The 25,707-nt window shown below is 39.0% G+C and overlaps 1 protein-coding gene across 1 annotated transcript in view; it reads right to left on the reverse strand.

Moving 5' to 3' along the window:
- Positions 1-25,707, reverse strand: part of LOC139731760 (talin-1-like) — a 181,785-nt gene that overhangs the window by 56,274 nt on the left and 99,804 nt on the right. Inside the window, exons 21-33 of the mRNA XM_071642640.1 lie at positions 25,503-25,604; positions 24,479-24,706; positions 22,462-22,590; positions 21,093-21,221; positions 20,186-20,299; positions 18,121-18,234; positions 17,314-17,448; positions 15,980-16,108; positions 13,120-13,431; positions 11,096-11,215; positions 3,028-3,123; positions 992-1,192; positions 308-444 (exon numbers count right to left, since the gene is read on the reverse strand). Of these exons, the coding sequence (XP_071498741.1) occupies positions 308-444; positions 992-1,192; positions 3,028-3,123; positions 11,096-11,215; positions 13,120-13,431; positions 15,980-16,108; positions 17,314-17,448; positions 18,121-18,234; positions 20,186-20,299; positions 21,093-21,221; positions 22,462-22,590; positions 24,479-24,706; positions 25,503-25,604 (1,946 nt within the window). The remainder of the gene's footprint in view (positions 1-307; positions 445-991; positions 1,193-3,027; positions 3,124-11,095; positions 11,216-13,119; positions 13,432-15,979; positions 16,109-17,313; positions 17,449-18,120; positions 18,235-20,185; positions 20,300-21,092; positions 21,222-22,461; positions 22,591-24,478; positions 24,707-25,502; positions 25,605-25,707) is intronic.

Below are 25,707 nucleotides of genomic sequence, written 5' to 3' on the forward strand. Positions count from 1 at the left end.
AAAAATAAATGCTCATATATCCTACATGTAAAGCAACAGGAGGAGATTAGTGTAGTCAAATGAAAAAAAAAAAAAAAAGAAGAAAAAGACCTGACCTGATGAGGATCCAAGTTGAAAGTAATGTGGAAATGATACTATATGATGGTCAACTTGAGCTACACACATATGAAATATCTTCATGCTACAGACAATTGTACCATCATATCAGAATATTTTGTTACATTGTACATGCAGTTCCTATTTTAAGCAGTGACATGTCACCCAGGCACTATCCAAGCAACATTATCACCATGGCAACCAAACTAACCTCGCTGCAGCGGCCAGAAGATTCTTGGCGTTGGGTGCGTTGGGGTCCACAGACATGGACTTAACAGCCAGCAGCAGCTTACTGGAGGAGACTGAGATGTTCTTTAGACTACCAACCATGTTGCCCTGAGCTTCCGCCTGCAAAGAAAGAGAGCATCAGCAACTCTCATATTAGTCCTACATACTGAAATTGGCGTTGGTATTGGTAAGTATAAAAATGGTGGTAAAAGGTTCAGACTAAATCATGCAGCTTTACTAGTGTACACATTGTACACAGACTAGTAATTTTATTAGCTTTGGGTAGTGAAGCAATTACGAAGGATGTTGTATAATCTGTTATTGATTCCATATGAGTTTTACTGGGAAAAAATCATACAAAAACAAAACAAGCAAATTTGGAAAGATGCATTTCTGTAGGAGTGCTTTGGTAAAATGATTTAATTTCAATTCACTTCTGGAATGCATCAATCTTCTATCCATTCATCTCTCCATGTATTAATTAATCATTTATCTATCTCATTATCTGTCCCTTCATTATGTTCAATCCATTCATGGTGGCCAGTTCAGTAATCTGGTAATTAAACTGGAAATACCTTGTCCTATCAAGTCAAGTAAAAACAATATCAAGAGTTGAGATATGGTGGGAAAAAAAAGAAAAGGAAAGAAAGGAGTTCAATCATCTTACCGATGCGGTCCTGGCCATACCCATTCCAGAGTCCATCAAGTCCTGGAACTCCCGGCTGAACTCGTTGGCCGCCATGGCCAGTTCCTCAGGGGTGCCCCGGGCCGCCACCACCAGCTCCCCGCTGGCCACATTCAGGCCCTGGGCCGCCCGGTTGAGGCTGTTCTGGTGCTCGGGGTAACTCTTGTGCTCCCCAGCCGGCAGCTGGTGGGTTAACATCCCACCCCAAGTGGTCCAGTTGTGGTAGTAAAGGGGTGGGGGGGGGGGGGACAGGGGGTAGGTGATGGAAAGTGTAGAATAGGTGAAGATGGGGATTAGATCAGGAGGGGTAGTAAGGGGGTGGGGGTGTTCACACACATGGTGTTGTGCAAACATAGCCAAGGAAGATGTACAGACATTGAGAATTGGGAGGTGAAAGGGGGAGAAGGGGAAATAAAACAGGAAAATTGAATATAAGTATCACCATAATCAGTCACATCATTGACAGTTTTGTCAAAGTTCTCCTCTACTTTTCCAAGCATCTGCCTCGTAGCTAATTAAGGAAGGCTTGCTGTCATTTTGTCCAAATAAACATGCAGTGTATCTGGCTTCTCACTGGTATGCCTTTTGGCTGTTGCTTTGCTTCATATGCCACTTCTACAATATCTCATCTCAACAACTTTGATATGGTTACAAACTTCAACTTGTTGTTTTCTCGTCTTGACAAGATGCTTTAGCCAAAAATATTCCGAAAACTCATCCCGACTTCCATCACATATTCTTGCAATATCAAATGTAAAAATGACAAATACAATGTATCTGAAAGAGAAAAGAAGTACAGTGAGTTGAGGGCTTAAATTTATACATTATCAAGACTTTGGTAAGAGATAAATTACTGTATATCTCAGCAATGCGCTTAATCTTTGGCTGTTGTCAAACATTCTAATCAGTGAATCTTTTCTGAAATTTCTTCTAAATGACAAAAAGGTCACATTTATCATTTATGAAGAAAAGTGAAGTGCATTGTACATGTATATTGTGTGTGTGAGAGATTATAAATATGATGAGGTTAGTGTACACGGAAACAAAAAATGTGTATTGAGTGGATGAGAACAGATAATGTGACATTCTACAACTGTTCTAGAGGTACAATTTGTAGAGGTATCTGTGTGTGATGTCTGTCTGTTTCTATGGAGAGGGACAGTTGAAAATTTCAGAGTGCCACTAACAAAATTAAAAGCATACTGTCAATTATATCAAGCACTCTTGACACAATGCATAAAAGCAATACACAGGCAACTTGAAGCCATTCAGTGAACATTCTCATTTAAATACAATACAATTTAAACATGATTGTGAAAGACATACAGGCGGAACTGACTGTAAAACAATGTTGAATGTGATACATGCCCTTTTTTCACTTTTCTCTGGGAAAGTCAAGACTCCTGAATTGAAGGCACACAAATCAATTTTCAATAAAACATGACTACTACGATTACTATCACATGGAAGAAAAACTGAAAGAGACAGAGTTGATCCATTCTGGCATATTGCACAGAAGAATGATTTTATGATACAGTCATATGAAGAAGAAATGAGGACAATGAATGAGTCAAACCATGGTAATGTGGCAGAATGCAAACTTTTCTTTAGTTATCTAAAACCAAATGAATGTCCCGTATGAATTGTGCACGCATCGTACTCAACCATGGGTAGGTCGAACCCATCGAGCAGTTGCGATGAAAAATTGATCATTAGAATAAAAAAAAGACTTCTATATCAATCACTTTATTTGTCATCGAGCAAACTGAAAAATCAGGACATTTGTGGATATAAACACAACCTGCTCTGATGTGTTTCAATTCTTCCAGTCAAGGGTTTACGTCACAAAAGTGCAGATGATAAATGTCTGTGGTGATACGTGATTTCAACTTCTGTACTACACTGCTTACTGCAACGAAGAAAAAAAAAACTACAGGAAAAAAAAAAATCAATGAATCTTCAACATAAACCCAAAGGAAGAATATGCAACGGTGCAATATGTGAGAACAGTGACATACACTTGCGAAGAGAGATTCCAGCTCTTCCGCAGAAATGGTGGACGTTGGGGACATTGCGTCCATGACCACACTTTGGCGAGTACATGGGTCAAGCCACTATGCCAACAATTTATGCCCAGTGAATGAAATGAATGGTTGAACGGGTACCAGAATGCAGGGCAAAGGAGGTAAAGATGGTTTGGGGTGGAGAACGTGGTAAGAAAAGAACAAGACAAAAGAGGGAAAGAAAGAGAAGTATAAGGGAAAGCGTGGAAAGAGGATGAAAGATCAATGATCAAGAGAAAATATAATCCATTGTAGTTTCCAAGAAATGTAGAAGGTAATACAGTGAGTTCAGAAGGGAAATGATATCAATGATACAATTTCGGGGAGAGAATCAAATCGTTCAGAGCAAAGAAAAGACGCACACCGTAGTGAAAAAATGAAACGATGAGAGATGACAAAATGGAAAAGGCAAAGAAGGAAAGGCAGAGAAAGAGTGAGAGATGAAGGATGAATGAAAGATAGTAATGCGGAAGAGTGAGGGACAGAAGACGAGTACGAGGTAGAAGAATAGTGAGAGATAGAGGATGAACGAAAGATGCAATAGTATGAAGAGTGGAGGACAGGATGAATTAAAGGTAAAGGATGAGAGAGAAATAGAGGATGAATAAGAGATATTATGAACAATGGGAGACAGAAGATGAGCAAGAGGTAGAGGAAGAGCGGGAGACAGAGGAAGAATAAGAGGTAGGGGATGAGAGATGGAGGGTAATGAGAAATAGTTTGAGGGAGAGTGAGAGACAAAAGGAGGTAGAGAAGAAGTGAGAGGTAGAGGATGAATAACAGATAAAAGATAAGAGATAGAGGATGAGCGTGAGATAGAGGATGAACGAGAGATAATATGAAGAGTGAGAGACAGAAGATGAGAAAGGGGTAGAGGATGAGTGAGAAATAGAGGATGAATGAGAGATAGTAAGAAGAGAGAGAGAGAAACACGAGACGAGGAAGATGTAGAGGAAGAGTGAGAGATATAAGATTAGTAAGAGATAGAAAATGAGTAAGAGATAGAGGATGAGGATACAAGATGAACAAGAGATAGAAATGAGGAAGAGTGAAAGACATAAGAAGAGTACGAGGCAGAAAAAGAGTAAGAGATAGAGAATGAATGAGAGATAGCATGAGGAGTGAGAAACAGAAGATGATAAAAAGATAGAGGATGAGCAAGATACAGGATGAACAAGAGATAGTAATGAGGAAGAGTGAGAGACAAGATGAGCAAGAGGTAGAGAAAAAGAGAGAGACAGAGGAAGATTGAGAGATATAAGATGAGTGAGAGATAGAAGAGGAGTAAGAGATAGAGGAAGAGTCAGAGATAGAAGATGAGGAAGAGGTAGAGGATGAGTGAGAGATAGAAGATGAATGAGAGATAGAAGATGAGCAAGAAGTAGAGGAGAGAAAGATAGATAGAGAAGAGTCAGAGATAGAAGATGAGGAAGAGATAGAGGATGAGAGAGAGATAGAAGATGAATGAGAGATAGAAGATGAGCAAGAAGTAGAGGAGAGAAAGATAGACAGAGGAAGAGTCAGGGATAGAAGATGAGCAAGAGAGGGAGGATGAGTAAGAGACAGATAGAGGAAGAGTCAAAAATAGACAATGAGGAAGAGGGAGAGGATGAGTGAGAGATATAAGATGAGTTACAGATAGAGGAAGAGTTAGAGATGAATATGAGCAAGAGGTAGAGGATGAGTGAGAGATAGATAGAGGAAGAGTCAGAGATATACAATGAGTAAGAGGTACAGGATGAGTAAGAGATAGACGAAGAGTCAGAGATAGAGGATGAGTAAGAGATAAAAGATGAGTGAGAGATAGAGGATGAGTAAGAGATAGAGGAAGAGTCAGAGACAGAGGAAGAGTCAGGGATAGAAGATGAGCAAGAGAGGGAGGATGAGTAAGAGACAGATAGAGGAAGAGTCAAAAATAGACAATGAGGAAGAGGGAGAGGATGAGTGAGAGATATAAGATGAGTTACAGATAGAGGAAGAGTTAGAGATGAATATGAGCAAGAGGTAGAGGATGAGTGAGAGATAGATAGAGGAAGAGTCAGAGATATACAATGAGTAAGAGGTACAGGATGAGTAAGAGATAGACGAAGAGTCAGAGATAGAGGATGAGTAAGAGATAGAAGATGAGTGAGAGATAGAGGATGAGTAAGAGATAGAGGATGAGTAAGAGATAGAGGATGAGTAAGAGATAGAAGATGAGCAAGATACAGGATGAACGAGAGATAGCAATGAGGAAGAGTGAGAGACAAGATGAGCAAGAGGTAGAGAAAAAGAGAGAGACAGAGGAAGATTGAGAGATATAAGATGAGTGAGTAATAGAAGAGGAGTAAGAGATAGAGGAAGAGTCAGAGATAGAAGATGAGCAAGATGTAGAGGATGAGTGAGAGATAGATAGAGGAAGAGTCAGAGATATACAATGAGTAAGAGGTACAGGATGAGTAAGATATAGAGGAAGAGTCGGAGATAGAAGATGAGGAAGATATAGAGGATGAGTGAGAGATAGAAGATGAATGAGAGATAGAAGATCAGCAAGAAGTAGAGGAGAGAAAGATAGATAGAGAAGAGTCAGAGATAGAAGATGATGAAGAGGTAGAGGATGAGTGAGAGATAGAAGATGAGCAAGAAGTAGAGGAGAGAAAGATAGATAGAGGAAGGGTCAGGGATAGAAGATGATGAAGAGGTAGAGGATGAGTGAGAGATAGAAGATGAGTGAGAGATAGAAGATGAGCAAGAAGTAGAGGAGAGAAAAATAGATAGAGGAAGAGTCAGAGATAGAAGATGAGGAAGAAGTAGAGGAGAGAAAGATAGATAGAGAAGAGTCAGGGATAGAAGATGAGCAAGAGGTACAGGATGAGTGGGAGATAGAGGCAGAGTCAAAGATAGACAAAAAAAAAGGCAGAAAAAAGGGGGATGGGCAGGGGGTATGCATGGATAGGGAAAGAAGGCTCAAGGGCATTGGGTTCACATGACGGTGATGGACACGGAAGTGAAGGTGAAGAGATCAAGTCCCGATGTGGGTTAAGGTTGCGGAGAAAGTACCGGTGTCGCCACGGTAGTAGGACACATGCAAACATACATGAAAGAGACAGGAAAAGAATAAAAACATACAAAATGATAATTACAATGACAAAGGAGAGGAAAACACACTCAGCAATGTCAAAACAAAATAAACAACACCGGGCAAATGAAAATTGAGAAAAGAACAAACAAACAAACAAACATACAAACAGACAACCAATCAAAAGAAGACAAGATACTTGTGCACATACAAATGGGAAATGAAAACCTTCACTTGTAGGATACACAACATCATGGATTAAGAGATGAACTTAAAATGACAAATGTTGCATATTTTAAGAACAAAAGATACTGCTAAGGTAAACTATAGCAATCTTGGTAACTTTAATATCAAATGCCATTAAAAAATGTACATACCTTGGGCAGTGACAATCTCTTCTATCACTAGGTAATATGCTGGTAAAAGTCACTTATTACACAATCGATTCCAAAAGACAACATACTGACCTTTCTTTAGACACTTTTGTTTGCCTAATACAGCTGACATGTGCAGCTAAAAGTATCCGAACAAACTGGCAGTAAGATCAAGGCACATAGTGCCCTGCTACACGCAAAATCTTGACCACATCTACAGGACATGGCCAGCAGTTACACATAGGGACCAAGTGGGAGATATTCCTTGGTTGAACTTTCTATTTTTGTACTTTGGGTTAATTTTTTCTTCTTCTTTCTTTCTTTCTATCTTTTGAGGGATGTTTTTATCATTCCAGACAAAAGATTGCATTTTCACTTCTGTGTGTGATGCAGGTTGTACTATTTTCTTCCTTCTTCTTCTTCTTCCTTTTCAAATCTGCTTTCACACTTGATCGAGAGATCTCAAAAGGGGGCTTGCACTGAATGGCCTGTAATACAGGAGGGGTCCTAGGATTGGTACTGGATTACTGTTCTAGAAAAAGAAACAACTCCCAAAACGGGGAAACAAATAGCTCAACCTGGGATGAACAGAGAAATCTCCGGGGGGGGGGGGGGGGGGGGGGGGTCCAAAGGGGATCGCTTATTTTGGGCAAACTTGTCAAAGGATGACCAAATCATATAGCACTGCTCTTTCATTTGTCCAGCACAAACATCCATGAAGTAAAAGGCAATGTCCTGTGCCATATTAGAGAACCAATTTCATCTTCATTTTCAATCAAGTGAACACTGCCACTCCATCAGTCTTTCAGAACTGAAATATTGGGGGATCAAAGTCTTTCACACAGCAAATCATAGAGGTGAAATTTTCTGATTTTGCCATTAGCATTTGTGGATTTCCTTTCTCTCATCCCCTTCCCCTTCCCCATGCCCCTGATTTTATGTAATATTTTGAAATTGGGGGGTTTTTTTTGTTACTTTCTAGGAGTGATTATCAAAGTGAGTTGCTGCCGTTTACTGCAAGGGAAAATGGTTCACTGAAACAGCCTTTTGGCACCTAACCTCACTTTTGTCTTCTAAGGACTACTGATAATTATTTGATATATACCTGATGAAGTTCCTTCACATTCTTTACCCTGTAAATCATTTCACCGACATCTCAGCCATGCACATACCCTATTCAACTGGTAAATAGCAAACAAACATAGGCTCTGGATATCGTGTTAACACTTCGTGATCTTTCCGATCAATCTCCTGTGAGTGTCAAACTTTTGTTTTGCAATTTTCTTCTTTTTGAAAGACAAAAATTTGTGTGAATTGGTTTTGTTTTTGTTTTTACTTATTTAGATTCCACTCACTATACATTGAAATTTACATGGCTCATACAAAGGACAAAATATTGGCACAGTTTTTTTTTTTAATGTTTTCATGCTGGTACCAGAGGATGTGAATTATGTAATAATTTCCACACAATAAGATGTTCTTCACTATGTTATGGCAGCCACCTAGCTAGCTGGTAAGTATATCTAGCTACGTGTATCTACCAATAAATCTAATGATTCATCTACAATTTATGTATCTGCCCTGTCATCTACTTGTCAAAATCATTATATATCAATCAATCAATCTATCTATCTATCTATCTACAAAATGTATCTATCTATCTATCTATGTATATACATCTATCTATCTATCTATCTACAAAATGTATCTATCTATACACATCTATCTATCTATCTATCTATCTATCTATCTATATGCATCTGTATCTACATGCATCTATCTATCTATTTATCTGTCTATCTATCAAAGTGATAAACACATACCATAGGGCAGTAATAGAAGGGCTTCCTTTGACTAAACCTACACTGCATTCTGTTTAATGTATTACACATTTTAGGGTGCTGTGTATTTATTCTACCTCACAGCTTACACTTTTATCTCTACTTTGAATGAGTTTCTAAAATGAGAAATGTTAACAAACATTGTATACACACAAACACACACACAGATGTGAAGAGATACAAAGAGCAGAGAGAGACACACTGAAACTGCAAATATTTTTTTGCACGTTGACAAAGACAAGGAGATACACGTAAAAGGAAGATAAAGAAGAAATTGACAATTGACACACACAGAGATGGGATGCTGAATGCTTCCCACTGATTGCGCTTTGATGCATAAGAGACGCACAGCTATTTTTGACTGAAACATCACTCAAAATGATTTTACACATTAGGCTACAATTATGGATAGATTCTTTTATGCGGCCATGTGGTGCCAGTTGTTACAGAAAGCCAAATAACACCACAGACAAGATTTAGTTAAGAAACAAATTAAAAAAACCAGGATACAATAATCTTATACAGAGCAACAGGAAGGTGGCACAAAGAGCTATGGGATACAGTGGATAGGATTATATGTTCTATGTATAGCTGAATAAAGGACACCGATATGGTAGGTGATATGAAACGGTTTCTCCGTAGGAGTTCTGTTGTGTGATTGCCAAGAATTACCAGAGACTACATACCATTGCATATCTCTCCTGAGCTTTTTTCATCATCTAATATGTGGGTGCATGTCGAAAAGTAAGCAAGTAAAGGTTGGAAGAAATCAACAAGTAAACGATAACGAAAAAAAAAATAAAACCTAGTTTGCAAGAAGGGAAAAGAAAATAATGCTCGAAGGAAAAGTGAGATAACAAAACAAAACCCATCCAATACAATTCTCCGCGCAGAAACAGATGTAAGTGGAAAAAAGTAGACAGGATTTATATACAGAACTGCTACAGAACTGGCAAGTGTTGGGGGAAAAAAATAATCCCGATTCCATGAACGAATCCAAGAAGCAAAAGATCATTAACAGATAAATAAAGCGCATTGTAATTTTACGTGATGTAGAAAATTAAAGAGATTTGGTACAATGTATATTGTACAGAGTTCTAAGAAGCTTGAATACAGGGCGGTGTGAAACTGGAATGCTGTTGAAAATAACCAATCCCATGTAAAAAACAGAACCAGTGGGAAGAAACAAATCATTTGTTACAGAAATCAGAATATGATCGGCATAATGGTACGTGGAAAAATGTGCGTCGTGATACGATACACAGAAATTTTGATAATATGATATCTGTTGATTCTATGTCGAGTGCATGAGAGGTCACTTAATAAATGCTCTTCAAATCTTTCTTTTTTTCTTGGTGTTGTTATTTACCATTGCAAGTGCCTCGTCCTCCTTATTGGAAATCACAATGACAAAACATGACACAAACTATTACATTCCACAAATATGAGACACGGTCTACGCTCTGAAAAAAAAAAATCAAGTGAGCACGCAGGCAAACATTCATGGCAATATCAACGCACACAAAAAGAAGTACTGTATACGCCATATATTTAGCGAGTCTAAATTTTCGCGAATCCGGGCTTCCCGACGATTTCGCGAGTGGTTGAATTCGCGATCATGGAGTCCTGTACTGAACAGAGGAATGTACATGCGTACATCACATTCATATCAGCATCAGAGTCGGTATTATTTGTGTGTCTTTAATTTTGTGAATAGCACTTGAATCGCGAAATTCACGAAAAATAAAAACCTCATGAAATATTTGCCGTATACAGTACACTGTCTAATCTTCAAGTCTGTTGTAAACAAAGTAGTTGATATGTGGTACCCAACAAATACTTTCACTGGTGTCACAGTCAACAACAAAACCAGTGACAAGGTATCTTCCTGGTATATTGCAATGCTTGACCACCATGCCCTTTGTGGTTAGAATTCGATATCCTCCCTACCCTCTAGCTGCAGAATTTAGGATTTAGGATTCCAAATCATGGAGCCAAGAATGCTTTCGTGTTTGTCGACCACCACATGAATGTTTTACAAACCACACAAATTTCTAATTTTATAAGAAATTGCAGATTTTCAAATTCAATCAAATTCAATTTCGTTTGTTAAATACCACATTTGCTGGGCAATATCCACTATATGCAGTATGGTAATATTTCTTTTGAACTGCCATTTTTGTTGCACAGGGCCACAACACTTTATTTTTTTTTCTGTGTACAGCAACCTCAGCTTACACTTTTTCGGAGGATATCTGTTCAAGGAATAAACTCATTGTCAAACACACTTGTTTGAAACTTGCTGCAGAAAGTAAAAAAAGAACACATCACTTCTTCTACTATCATCACTTACACAAAACATTTGAATGGATTACAAAATATCTGACAATTGAGACTCTGCATTCATTGGGTCATGCATGAAAAAGAAATGCAGGCAAAATATATATATTATATATATTTATGTTGCAGTACTGTTACTTCTGAAAGATGAAATTAAGCATAGAAGCATTCCAGAAGTCTAAAAAAAAATCATAACAGTTATTGTGCATTTAAGATTACACATCAAGATGCAACATGAAGAAGTACATGTATCTCACCAAAATGCAGTGAAAATGCTCATACACAATATTCAACAAAGGGAGTTATATTCTAGGCCTCAACAACTATGGTAGGCCGAATGGACAAACAGTAGTAAAGATGAAAATAATAATACATATTGCTAGTCTTTGCCCAAGCCACTCTGTCATTACCTTGCCGGACATGAGACCCTTGCTGGAGTCCACCACAGCGCGGATGGCCTTGTCCACGTCGCGCTGACCTGGCAGGCAGTTGACGCAGTTGTTCAAGGCCACCGACACAGCCTTGGCCACCTGGTGAGTGGTAATAATTTGTGAGTAACTTTTAGAGATGATTTAAGAAAATGATTCTGATGATGACAATGATTGAATAAAAGTATGCTTGAGAATCTAAAACCCTTCACACCATCACAATGAAAGCAACAACCATAAACTGTCCAACAATATCATTATCATCATCATCATCATCCTCATCATCATCACCATCATCATGATTCATCATCATCATCACTATCATTTTCATCATCACTATCATTTAAATTATCATACCATTATTGTAATCACCGTAACAATGACAAAAAAATCAAGCATCTGAGACGATGGCAATTATCATCATTTTAGAGATGATTTAAGAAAATGATTCTGATGATGACAATGATTGAATAAAAGTATGCTTGAGAATCTAAAACCCTTCACACCATCACAATGAAAGCAACAACCATAAACTGTCCAACAATATCATTATCATCATCATCATCATCCTCATCATCATCACCATCATCATGATTCATCATCATCATCACTATCATTTTCATCATCACTATCATTTAAATTATCATACCATTATTGTAATCACCGTAACAACGACAAAAAAATCAAGCATCTGAAACGATGGCAATTATCATCCAGCAATGCTCCAACTTTCCCTGAATGGATAAGGGTGAAATTCAATTTCACATAACTGCATTTACGCAATAATCCATGATATATGTGCTGCTCACTGCTGTGAAAAAAAAAAATATGAATACAGACCTGATTCCAATCAATTGATAACTGCTCATTTAAGAGAAAAGGAAATGCTATCAGACAAATGCCCCTCTTTACATCTCTTACTACACTTCATCATAATTTTTGATACTTCCGTATCGTTCCCTTTCAACCTGGTTGCCAGTGAAGTCTTCATAATATTATTTATCTAATCATAATTTATCTATTTATTAAGTATTCTTTACCCAGGGTAGCTCCATCAGTGGTATATACACTGTTACTCTCGAGGGCCCTGCAATAAATACCTGTATACACATATCCACCTAAAATCTCTGACTATTTAAAGCATCTGTGTAAAGCATCAGTGAGTAAAATTATGCAAGCGGGAGTATCCAAGCACAATAATTTGTGTCTTTTCAATCCCCAAATCAAAAGAGCTTTGTCTTGATTGAAAATCTTACTATTTTGTACTCAATATATGAAATGTTTGTTAAATGTAGAGAATAAATTTGTAAGTTCGACAAATTTGAAAACAAGCATGTTCTGCTTCAAGATGGGATGGATCTTGTAGAGGAATTCAACCTCATCAATCACAGCTCACTTATGCCTATTAGTAATCTTTCTCACAACAATCCACAGTGCCCTTGGTAAATGTTGGGTGATGAGGCCCAAAGGAGGACTACTTTATCTCAACACGTTGAGGATGAGTCCGGAGAATACTCGGCGAATGCGTCTATGGGAAATGCATGTTGCAGCAAAATCGGCCTGTCATCAATGGGTTAATACAGGCATGAAACCTACAGCACGAGAGATATGGTGGGCTTCACATATCTCATTTGATGAAACCTCAATTCCGATTGGATGAAATCATGAGGCATAAATGCAACTATTGCCTGCAACCACCCCAAAGTACATAAACTGCCCATAGTGCTACCATCCAATAGGACTATCCTGGATAAAAAAGACCATACTGTAAAAGTGGAAATATTTGCCATGTGGAAACTTTTGTGCATTTCGCGCAACCACAAGCTAGCGCAAAAATAAAAGCATGCAAATATTTTTGCATGCCATATATTCCAATAGTTAATGTCCTGATTCCACAGAATTAAAATCACGTGAAATCCATCTTACCTGGCCGAGTGCGAAAAATTACTCGCACGAAAATATCCACTTTTACAGTATCACTGTTGTCATATAATAATGTGACCCACCTGGGCCAGTCGCTGCTGGTTGGATGGGTCGTCCAGGTTCTGCAGAGCCTTCTTAGCCTCCTCCAGTAGGCTGGCTGACTTGTACATCACGTCCTTGGCGTGGTCCACGATGCTCTCCTGCACCTCTGCATCGCCCGAGCTGGCTGCCACGCCCCTCACCGCCCCCTTCAGATTCTTGAGGGCGTTGGCCGTGTCCCGGGCCGCCATGCCCGTGTAGTTCTCATTACCCTGGGCGGCTGCGGTCAGCAGCTGCGCCATGGACGCGCCAACACCCTTGGATGTTGCGCTGAGCTGGGCGGCGCAGGTCTCAGGCTATTTTGGGGGAGGTGGGAGGGGAGGAGCAATGGGAGTGAGGTGATGTTTGGTGGTTGATGCAGGTCAAAGATGAAGTTTGATAGAGAGGGGAAGGGTTCATTCATGAGGAAGGGAAAAGAGTTATACATATATAAGTTGGTTAGTTGAAACAGGACAGAGAGCTATGGATCAGGGGGTTCATTGTCCTAATAATACTGGAGTAGTGGTAGCAATTGAATATATCTTTATTCAACAAAAGATACCTTCAAGGAATAGATATAATATACATTTGTACACTGTACCTGATGCATTCTGGGTGACTTCTCAAATGTGCATAGACAGAGGTTTCAGTGACATTCATGAAAATATTCCTGCATTGTACAATGTACTTCAAAATTCTTCTTGATAATCTCTCCTCCCCTTTTGTTTGCAGCGCTGCATATCATAATATTTTCTTCCAGTGTGAAAAGTTCCATGAAATGGGCACATTATCAAAATCCGACACAACAGTGTCCATCTCACTGTATTGGGGGCCTCAACAAACATCTTAATCTGAACACATTGTACTCTGCTGTATATCACAAAATGTGTCATATAAACACAAACTTTTCTCAATCAATACATGTGCTGTATTTATGTGCCATGAAATTTTTTTTTTTTTAATGGTTAATGGTTTTCATGCATTCATCAAGATTTGGTGAAAACAAAACCATCAAGATTTTGTGTCTTCACCAATGACATATTTCATAGGTATGGAATAATCAAATATATCAATGTTATGCAGATTCACTTCTAATAAATTACACCAGAATCTAAAGCATGTCGAGCCAACATTCAAGTACAATAACTGATAATAAAATTACTCTGAATATACTGTGGTAATAAAAACACATCTTCAGTTATTTTTTTTAAAATTTGTGAATGAATATTTTGTTGGAATTGGGAACATTTTGTAAGTTGTATACATTTTGTAAGTGGGCAGAAAGTGGGATGGGAGTGGATAAGGTTTACAACAGCAAGGACTTAAATCAGTCAGAAACGTATACCAGAGGGGGTTGTTAATTTGTTTTGTGTAATCTAATCATGACAAAATTATCAACAACAGCCAACTATTTTTTCATCATGCCAACTTCAGGGTAAGTGTTTTAGACAGATGAAACAACAAACAATTAAGACAAACATGAAGCATATAGTAAGATCAAATCATTCACAATTTAATAATCAATGTATCCATTGCAGCCGTTTTCCTGATGTTCATCCATCTGATCACGGTTTACTTTGGAAACAATTTGCTCATGATGCTATTTATCTCAACTGACTAATTTGTTTGCCCCCCCCCCAAAAAAAAAAAAAAAATACAGTGCATTAAAGGAAATATCACGATTCATGCACAACTTCCATTGGCAAACTGTACCACAGGACAACCCTGTTTGTCTGATTTAAAGGTACATATAGTACTTCTGACTATCTTTAAAGGAAAACATTAAACAAACAAAAGAAAAGAAGCAAAAAAACCTCTCACCCAGCCAGGTCCTGACAGAATAGAACAGTGTTAGAAAAAAACTGCTACATGACAGAAATGCAAGTACATATATCTTTACAAAAAGTACAGGCATAAACTTTAATCATTTTTTTTTTTTAATCTGACGATGCTAGGAAAATGCACTCACATGCTGACGGCAAAATGCTAGAGAAGTACAGTCAACCCTTGACCTGAAATCTGTAACACTCCCCTCTCTTCTGGGGTGGGGTAGTTTAAAAGTGAGACAAATATTGGCTTTTACACAGCAAAGGTTCAGCATGATTATCCTACACTCATACAACTAAAAAAGTTACCACATTCAATGAACAAAAAAGACCAAAAAAAAAAGACAAGAAGCAATCACCGTGAAGGATTTGTTCTACTTCTTTTGTGATAAAAAAGAAATAGAATAAGACAAATAGCAAAAGAAAAAATGAAACCAGCTGCTGATAATTGCTATTTTTTTTTCTTTTTGTTGTTGTTCAAATTACACAAAGAGCTCTGTATTTTGCATCACATACAGCACAACAATTAAAGCTATGATTGTATCAGTGTTCCAGATTTAGGTTGAGTTGACTGCAAGAACAGGGACAATGCACAGATTCCATGCACGCATATACTCTGTGCTGATATACAATCAAGTACCTCAAACAATCCAATCATGCAAAGTTAGAAAATATAGGGGGTATGAGAATAATATAAAAGACCACATAAAAGCTGGTGTGTATTTCCAAGATATCCTTGAGTTGTTACTGTTTCAAACCAATCTCAGTTATCATCGAAGAGGAGATGATATACACGTAATTGCTCCGTTCAGACGATGAACACTGTCATATCTGATTTCATTTGATAGACCTGTGTGTTCTACCATACATACAATGTAGGGGAAATGCTGTGTGAGTGTGTGCATGTGATGTGACAGTGTGTGTGTGTGTGTGTGTGTGTGTGTGTGTGTAACACGTCGAGTCTGTAAGATGAAAAAAGTGAGAGTATCACCACAAAAACCAAAAATGGCAAATGGTTACCACGCAGTGGCACCCTTACCGTCTCTCCGGGCAACGGGTGGAGGTTCCCTTGCTGGGCGTTTCGCTTGACCTGGTCAAGCTCGTCCTCCAGGCTGTGGATCATCTCGAGTGCGTTGTCGATCTCCATGGCGCCACACGCCTCCTGGGCCTGGGGGAAGGGGGTAATAGATGGGAGAGATGGGGTTAATAGAGGAGGGAGGAGGAGAAGGGAGAGGAGAGGGATTCAGCACACGGCACATGGATTATGGTTTCATGTACGGCAACTTTAGAGTGCCAGTATTGCTTTCGCAAGACAATTGAGGCATCTCAAAAGGAATTGGCTAAATTGTTGTTTTTTTTTTCATTCTACTATGTGGACCAGCAAAATTTATTCGGCATCAAACAAACTTGCTCGAGACAGCATACTTCTCTATACGCTGAGAAATACCAACACAGATGTAAATATGTGGGACAAATATGATTTCAATTTCACATGCACACAACAGTGTCCAGCTTTCTCACTTAACCACTCATCAGCAATCATAGCAAATGCCTTATTTGCACAATCAAGATCCAAATAGTATACTTTTTTCCCTCATACTACTTTGTTCTATTTTCATTGCTGAACATTTTCATGTCATACTTCTTTTTCTTTTCAAGTCAGAACTCATCACCCACTTGAAATTTCTCCGTGTATGTTGCGCCGGTAAGTCAAACTTTGATGGCTCCTTTAAGATTTATCTCTTGCTATCTATATATTATAAATGGGTTCATAAATACCACAAATAATCCTTGGAGCCAATAGGGTCGATGCATTGAAGAGCTGTTCCACCTGATTACAGCATCAAACATAATTACACCCAATTTCCTATAAACACTTGCCCTCGGTATACACACCAAAGCATCATTCAAAACAATTAGGTCAAACTTCCTGCAATTAGCCGAGTTTGACGTCACCTAGCCAAATGAAGCAACCTAAAATGGGTGCAGAAATTCCAACGGGGCAAAGGTGACAATTAAATCTAGACTTTAATGTGTTACAGGTAATTATTGGCCGGAAGCACTAGAGGAGGACCCTAGCCTACTCTTTCCCATGTGACACACACACACAGTGTCCTGCCATGATGGCAGACATTTGGCATGGCAAAACCTTGACAAAAGGAAAGGATGATGTCCTATTTTACGCCAAGAGATATATAAGATGCAGATACACAATATGAGTCACAAAAAAAAAAAAAATTAATTAAAAATGAGGAATGCCCATGAAAGACATAGGACTTACATGGCAAGCAGATTTAGCCAGAATTGAATGAAAAAGAGGGAAATATCTGTAAAAAACGAGATAAAAAATTGCTGCAAGAACCCATGACTTACTTTGGATGCAACACTCTTGAGCTCTGCCAGGGCCGCGCTGAAGTTCTTGTGGCAGTTGTTGAGCTGCATGGCAGCGGCCGGGTCGTTGACAGTCGGGAGGGCTTGCTTGCAGGCGGTCACCAACTTTGTGCCGGGCTGTGCGAGTATCGGGAGGGGGAAATTGACATCACTTAAATATCAATTTCGATCATGAATTTCACAATTTATGAATGACAATAAAAACACTCCAGAAAATTCTCATATTTTCTGGAGTTGGTACACTAGTCATACTGCTGCATCATTTCAGTCAATTTCACACAATCACAAGCCGAGAACAGAGCTTGTTTTTTTAACCTCCTTGTCCATGTCCAGTATTTCTTCATATGGGACATCAAGCAAACCCAGTGGTTCTTTTTTGTTGTTGTTGTTGTTTTTCATTGAACACTGTAGCTAATTGTCATTTCATAAACAGATTAAACCATATATATCAACTTCCAGAATCAATTCTCCCTCTTACAAAGATATTGCAATATTACCATGAACTTTGCAGATACATTACAAGGTGTGATGAAAGCGAGAGTGTATATAAATGTTCACTGGTGTCTCAATAATGACATTACGATATTCAAAACATTTGTTCGCTTGCATGCTCCTTTGTCCACTTGAACATGATAATGCCTCTCAGTTGGCAAAGGTTTGGCATTTCTTTTTTTCTTCTTTTAATTTTTTTTTTCTTTTATTCTAATCACATAACCATACTATCAAAAAGTGTTTTCTTCTGTTTTGTTCTGTTTTGTTTTGTTCTTTTTCATCAGAGACCCTGCATACCTGGACAAAGTTCTGGCTAGCATTGATGAGGCTGATCTGGGCCCTGGAGCTGTCTGGTTGGTTGACGGAATCTCTAACCCCGTGGATCAGGGCTGGAAGATGCTCGGCTACAACCTGCCAACGAGAACAAGACGAACACACACATGTTATGAGCTAGTGATTTCTAAATTCTGCAGAATGCCCCCTAAAAAAATCTACCACAACAGTCACAACACTATAAATTCTGACTGGTTGCTTAAAAAAAAAAAAAAAAAAAAGGAAGAAAAAAACCCCAACAATTTACATGAAGCTGGCAATCAAATTATGCTACATTTATGTAACTCATCTGAAGACATCTTGTGATGTGTAGACCTTTTATCCCACCGGTGCATGGTGGTAGGTTTTGAAAAGTAAAATAGAAATTTCAAATCCACAAAGCTGACCAAAGATACACCCATTTGCTTTCTTGCACTCCCTTTCTCTCTCTCTCAATCTATTTCCCTCTTCTCCCTCACTCTCTTTCCATCTGTCTATCTATCCATCTATCTATCTGTCTATCTATCCAGCTATCTATCCGTCTATCTATCTATCTATCTCTGTATGTCTTTTGGCTCTGTCATTCTCAACTATTCTGCCTCTGACGTCTATCACCAAATGATGCTGTCATGATGCGAAGAGCTATCTTTGACATTGATTCGACCACAAGCACCAATCTAACAACAACTGGCTTCAGCACATCTCTGTCATCGCCATGACAACCATCGCTGGGGTTAAAGTGATATATAGTTCCCATATGACTGCAGAAACCGGCAATTTTTGCTCTAAAATGGAGACCTATGCGTGAGAAATGTGTGAAATAACACTGTGATAACAGGATTTCAGTCGGCTCATGACAAAAATGTGATATATTACCAAATGATCTGAGACTGCAATACGCCCGAAGCAGCACAATCTCAGAGCAATCCTATTTTGATGCTACGTGGTGTTTTACGGGATCAATTACATTGATTACAGTATATCAGACCACTGCAGCAGAAACATCCATTGTGCAAGAGTGAATCGCATTCACAGCTGGTTAGCTACATGCAATACAATACTACTGCTAGAACACTGTTTAGATCATCACAAACAATCAGCTTTCATCCTACCAAGTACTGAATGGGAGGGCACTTCAGGAAAAGTCAAGTACACTGACTTTTATAATGATCTCAAAATACTCCAAAACACCTCATTATCCTAGCAAATCGCATCAACCAGCCACACACGTATCTTGGTGAGTCTTCTGATACACTGCGAGCACATTCCAAATGATGGAAGATGAATTTTGATCCTTTCTGAGAACTACATCTTGTATGTTTTAGCTTTAAAGAGAAAATCTACCCCAAAAATGAATAAACTCCAAAAGAAAGAGAAGAAAATTCCCTGCAGAACGTTCCAAAATGACAAAAATCAGAAAAGAGATATAAAGAAAGATGTGGCATTTTGACATTTCACATTTTTTCGAAAAATATTACTTGACTAGTCCTGATGAATACTCAAATGAGCGGGTTGATGATGTCATGCTCTCACAATTTTGCATGTAAGTTGTATATGAAATTAAGAACTTTTTCTTTTTTAGCTAATACACGTAAGGGGAAATTTCCATATGAAGATATTAGAGGTAACATTTGTTCGTTTGTTTTTTATTTTGGGTGCTTTTATCAAAGGCAAGTTCCATAATTTATACAGCTGAAATATGAGATTTTTCTCATTTCTGTTTATGAAATGAATAAGAAACAATGTTTGAGCATGACATCATCAACTTGCTGATTTGAATAGTCATAATGACTGGTCAAGAAGTGTTTTGCAAAAAATACGGAAATTTCAGAATGTCATAACTTCCTTATTTCTTATACGATTTTGATCATTTTTTACACTGTTCTGCAGGCAATTTTTTTTCCTTCTTTCTTATGAGATTGATGAATTTTGGAGTGGATTTCTTCTTTAAGTGACTCTGCAGCATTTCTCCTCAGCCCATATAGCCACAGTCTTTCCGTCTCCCCCACGTCTCCCACCGGTGGCGTCTCCTCCCATCCCTTCCTCTCACCTTGCACTCATCCACGAGTGCCTGCTGGGCAGCTGAGTTGCTGTTGGTTGGGCCCGCCCCCTGGGCGGCGGAGATGGTCTGGGTTGCCAGGGCAGCGGCTTGCTTGGCGCAGGTCTGCGGGGAGAGGAGTATGATGGGGCAGAATGGTGAACAAATCATGAAGAAAACTAAATCACTGCCCCAATAGGAAAGAAACATCACACAAAAATGCCAGTTATCATTTGAGATTGAGGACGGTGGTGTGTTCTTAAACAGTCTGTAGCAATTCTACGCCTTTCCAGTTCCCATTGATGTTTACAATAATTCCATCGACCATAGCAACAACTTTAAGAATCTCCCTGATGATTGGTTCTCTTTTGGCTGTTACCATAGCAAATGCAATCATTGCAACCTTAGATAATTGCCAACCTCTTTTGAAATGGGCCCCTGGTCTACAGCACAAACATCCTCCTCCCTAACCATGGAAAAAAGTCCATGCCACACACTGAGGTATTATTTGATATCTAACAATTAAAAGACACAAAATGTAACTTGACAGAAACCATACAGCTATCTTAATTCAATGTGCTTACTTGCACTACACTGATAAATGAAAAAATGATGATAAAAATGATAATAACCGATAAAATGTGTATCACTTTCATAAAGGTGATGCATCACATTGCTTTCAAAGTGGATGTAACAGTAATAATAAGGTACTTGTCATAATTGTGTTTTATAATCAAAAGTAACCATTCTTTTTCTACATACATTATATCAATGTCACATATTTGTGAGATGTATCTATCCCTTTAATGCCACTATTACATTAATTCCGCTGAACAACATTGTACTATAGTGCTCTAGGATGGAGTCAAATCTAAAGTCTCTACAACCAGGAAAATAAAAAGCAACAGCACTGTCCTACCTCGAGCTTGATGATGAGCTTCTTCTTGAGGGCGTTGTTCGCTGCAGCGTTGGTGGCAGCACGCAGTTCTTCAGCCGCATCACGCAGGCGCTGCTGCTGTACTGGATCATTGGGGCTGCCAGCGCATAACTGTGGGAGTAGGCGGAACAACACACTGTCAAAACAATTTCACATCCAATATCAAGTCATTCTATTTACCTTGAAGTTTTTTTTTTCTTCTTCTTTCTTCTTGGGGGGGGGGGGGGGTAGGTAAACATTGTATTATGTCTACAATTTAATAGCATGGTGCCCTGTATGACAAGCATTGGGTACTGTAAAAATGGGTATTTTCACACAAGTAATTTTTTTTCGCTGGACCAGGTAAGATGAGTTTCATATGTTGTTAATTCTGCGGAATCAAGACATCAACTGTTGGAACATATGACATGCAAAAATATTTGCCTGCTTTTATTTTCGTGAGTAATTTCTGGTCGCGCAAAATACACAAACATTTCAAAACTGTGAGAATTTCCACTTTTACAGTAATGCCTGTGGAAAGCTTTACAGTTCTCATGGCTCCAGCCAAAGGGATGACATTCATTAAATGTATGCAAATAATAATCATTCATTCATTTGTTCATTCTCAAGTTCAAAGTTCAAATCAAAGTGGGGGGGGGGGGGGAAGAGGAAAAAGACACGGTTTTCTACATGAATATATGTAGAATCAGACTGAATGTTAAATGCAAATGTAGTACGGGAGATACAGAGAACGATCAACACCTTGACCACATTCATAAGCGGTAGGATGTTACACCAAACTTGATTTGATTTGATTTGATTCCCTTTTATTTCTGAATTCTTTTCCAAACAGTCAAACATGAGCAACATACATTCTCTGATGCATAATGAAAAGAGAATGTAAAAAAGTGTGATCCCACAACATCAATCAATTCACTTGTATAAACATGAATACATGATCTTGAGAGAGAGAAATATGTGGGAGATTGAACACATGGCAAAAGACAAGAGAAAAAAAAATGCAGAAGACCTTCATTTGAAGCTAGTGTAAAAGCTCTTATTTCTGTGAGGGTTCAATTTTTGCAAATTTGACAACACACATAAATAACTCCACCTGATCGCATTAAATTTACGAACTGGCGTTCTTTCACTTAAGATAGCCTTGGTGTGAGTTTGCAAAACAATATCATATGAAAATGTTTTGTGACCTCCTCTATTGCAGAAATATCTGTATGTGAAAATAACAGCTTTAAAAGTATTGCTTGATCTTAATCGACGGAGGCATGCGAGAGGAGACAAATTTTTTTTTAAATAAATGAATAAAACATTTATTTACGAAAACCCCCCAATCACAAAAAAGGGCAAAACAAACCTTGGCAGCTTCAACCATCCTAGCTGTGGCATCGGCCAGCTGCTTGGCAGCCCCGAGGAGCCTCTTCTGGGAGTCGCCCTCCACATCCTCCGCCTCGCCCTTGATGGCATTCACCAGCTGGGACGTTGCCTGGAGGAGGGAACGGGAGGGGCGAGGGGCGAGGGAAGGGGGAAGGGGGAAGGGGGTGTGAGGGAGAAGTGTCATCATCAGGTAAATCTTCTCAAGTGAATTGAATGCTTCACTTTGTCCCATGCAAATCATTTGGCAAAAAAAAAAAAGAAGCTCACTTCAACTCATACATATTTGAGTCTTCAAGCTGACATCAATAACTTTTAATTGTATTGTATTGTATTGTATTGTATTGTATTGTATTGTATTGTATTGTATTGTATTGTATTGTATTGTATTGTATTGTATTGTATTGTATTGTATTGTATTGTATTGCATTGCATTGCATTGCATTGCATTGCATTGCATTGCATTGTATTGTATTGTATTGTATTGTATTGTATTGTATTGTATCGTATTGACTTTATTATATATCTGAATTTCTTTTTCATACACAAATGTGATACAAAGTCAATTCAACGAACTACTTGAGCACAATATTATTTGATCTTACAGTTGAATCACATAAATTATCAATTCAAATATCCAACATTATATTTTGGATCAAAAATTTGTCTTCCATTGATTGGTTAAAAGAGCTTCACGTGATTATAGGTATTTTGAACTATTTTAGAGTGTTGGTGTGTTTGACACTCCATGAAGTACTATTTGCAAAATGATGTCACTTTTATGACGACATTTTGCAAATAGTATATACTATTTGCAAAATGATGTCACAATCACTCTTCTTTACAATCAAGTGTACGTGGTCCGTCCACGTCCGGTCCCGAATTCTAGTGTTCAGGTTTGCAGCGGCCATACGAGCGCTTGGATACATGCGACGGGCAACTCTGGCGGTGCCACGGCTGCTACGTTTTTCAATTTCCGGTCTCTCGCACTGTTGCGTATTGCAGGCGCTGTGCTGCCGCCGCAGTGCGGCTAAGCCTAACTGCGACCAGCCCCAACACGCAGTGTTGCAGTGTAACTGTGTACACGGAGCGTCCCGGGGTTAGGCTAAGCCTATAATGATTTTCACTTTTTATTCAAATTTTTGATCCAAAATATAAAACAAATATACTTTGCCTAGTTTCGAGTTTCTTGTTAAAACTATGGGCCTCGGTGACTCCAAACTAGTACTATTCACTTCGGGGCTGCGCCCCTCAGTGAATAGTACTACTTTTGGAGTCACCTCTGCCCATAGTTTTAACAAGAAACTCTCAAGGCCAAGTATATTTGTATATTATTCTGTAAAAATGCAAAATGCAAAATGAAAACAAGTACGCATCATTTCATGCATATAAGCAAACACATAATCCTGTGTACCTGCCATTTACAAGACAAACTAAGCAACTCTAGATATAACAGAAATACAGAAGACCATAATCATAAGCAACAGCAACTAGGATAATGGCCTCAGAAATGACTTTCTAAACAATAGGACATACTACGAAGATGTATTCACGTCACCACTCACTGAGTGGAGATAAAGAGAGAGAGGGAAGAAAGTAGACCAAAAACAATTCTGTGGCCTTCAACAATACGCTGGAGTAGGTTTTGATTAATCACCTCTTTTTGTGCCAGTGAGTCAAACGTGCACAAATTTCACACGTATATAAAGTACAGTGTACAATGTACCTCTGGACAAGAAATAAATGCGGCATGACGAGTGTGAGTAATCATTTTATGCAACAAAAACTGCCATGATTGGGATGAAATGATTCAATCCTCACTAACTCGATAGATTTATAATTCATCCCCAAATTTGATTCATAATTAATATAAACACTACATAAAGATGTCCATCTGTGCAATGTCCTTGTGCATTCATGTACCATAGCATTTGCTGGTGGTTTCCAATATCATAGACAACATCGAACTGACCACAAGCCTGGACGACCCAAGGACTCACCATAGCCAGGAGTTTGGCCTGCTTGACCATCTCGGCCGCGTTGCCCACGCTGCTGAAGAGCTTGTCGGTGGCGGTGACAATGCGGTCGCAGGCCTCGTCGTAGAGCGGCTGGGCACGGTGGCTGCCCGTGCCCTGCTTGACGTGCTGCAGCAGGTTGTTGAGCGCCTTGGTGACAGCCGTGGCCGCCTCCCCGAGGTCCTGGAGCAGGTTTTCGTCATCGGTGGCTTGCTGCAAGGGGGAGTCAGGGGAATCTTCTCAAGTGAATTCCATGCTTCACTTGCTTTTTCGTTTTGGCATGCAAGAGTATTCACTTTGATTCATACACACTAGCAGTCATCAAGTGGATATCAATATCTTTTTTCAATATTGTGGCCATCGGCAATATGCTCAGAGTAGGCTTCATTACTGGAAATCTTAAGCTACAAAAATCAAACTTTTATGAGGATTGTTTTAAGTTATTTAAACAAAGTTAAATCGATCATTTTCAAAATCTAGCTTTAAATTTGATTCAAAGTTTACACTATGCAGAATTCTGACAAGGATATGTACACAAATTCTGAGTGCCTTAGGACTATTATGTACATTTGAAAATACATATCAAACCGATTACAATTCTAACACTGTAACACACATGTTGCTAGTTTTCAATGTGAAATAAACACAGAAAAACTTGTCTTTAGATACGTGAAACATGTCAAATGTACACACATCAAATTGCTTTAGCATATCGTAATGCTGAGTCCTAGCCCTGTGTTTTCACAATCATGAGACGCTTATTATCTGATGGGAGATACAGCAAAAGGGCAAATATCACGCCAACATGAAAGGGATCATGGCTCTGTCATCTTTCAGGGGAGAGGCACAACAAAGTGATCCCCTAATCATTACCCTCCTCCCCCCCTACCACCACCCCACCTCCATCTGACATCACCTTCACCATGGTTACACACCACCATATCTACACCTGCTCTACCCCCCTCCCTCTTTTCCCCCTTCCCCCCACGGAGTCCCCTCTGGTCCTCACCCGTGAGGCATCCACCACATTCTCGACAGACTTGGCCACGAGTTTGGCCGCCTCCACCAGCTGCTCCTGGCAAGCTGGGCTGCTGATGGTGGGCGCGATAACCTGGCAAGAGGGGGGTAAAGTCATGTGATTAATACCAACAAAGGGTACATGCGACTTGCCCTATAACAGAACATTCACATAATGCTTTCAGGGGGAAACACCA

Source organism: Diadema antillarum, unplaced genomic scaffold (assembly GCF_040938485.1).
Source record: "Diadema antillarum isolate AM-2024a unplaced genomic scaffold, OU_Dant_1.0 seq00000384_RagTag, whole genome shotgun sequence".
NCBI lineage: Eukaryota > Metazoa > Echinodermata > Echinoidea > Diadematoida > Diadematidae > Diadema > Diadema antillarum.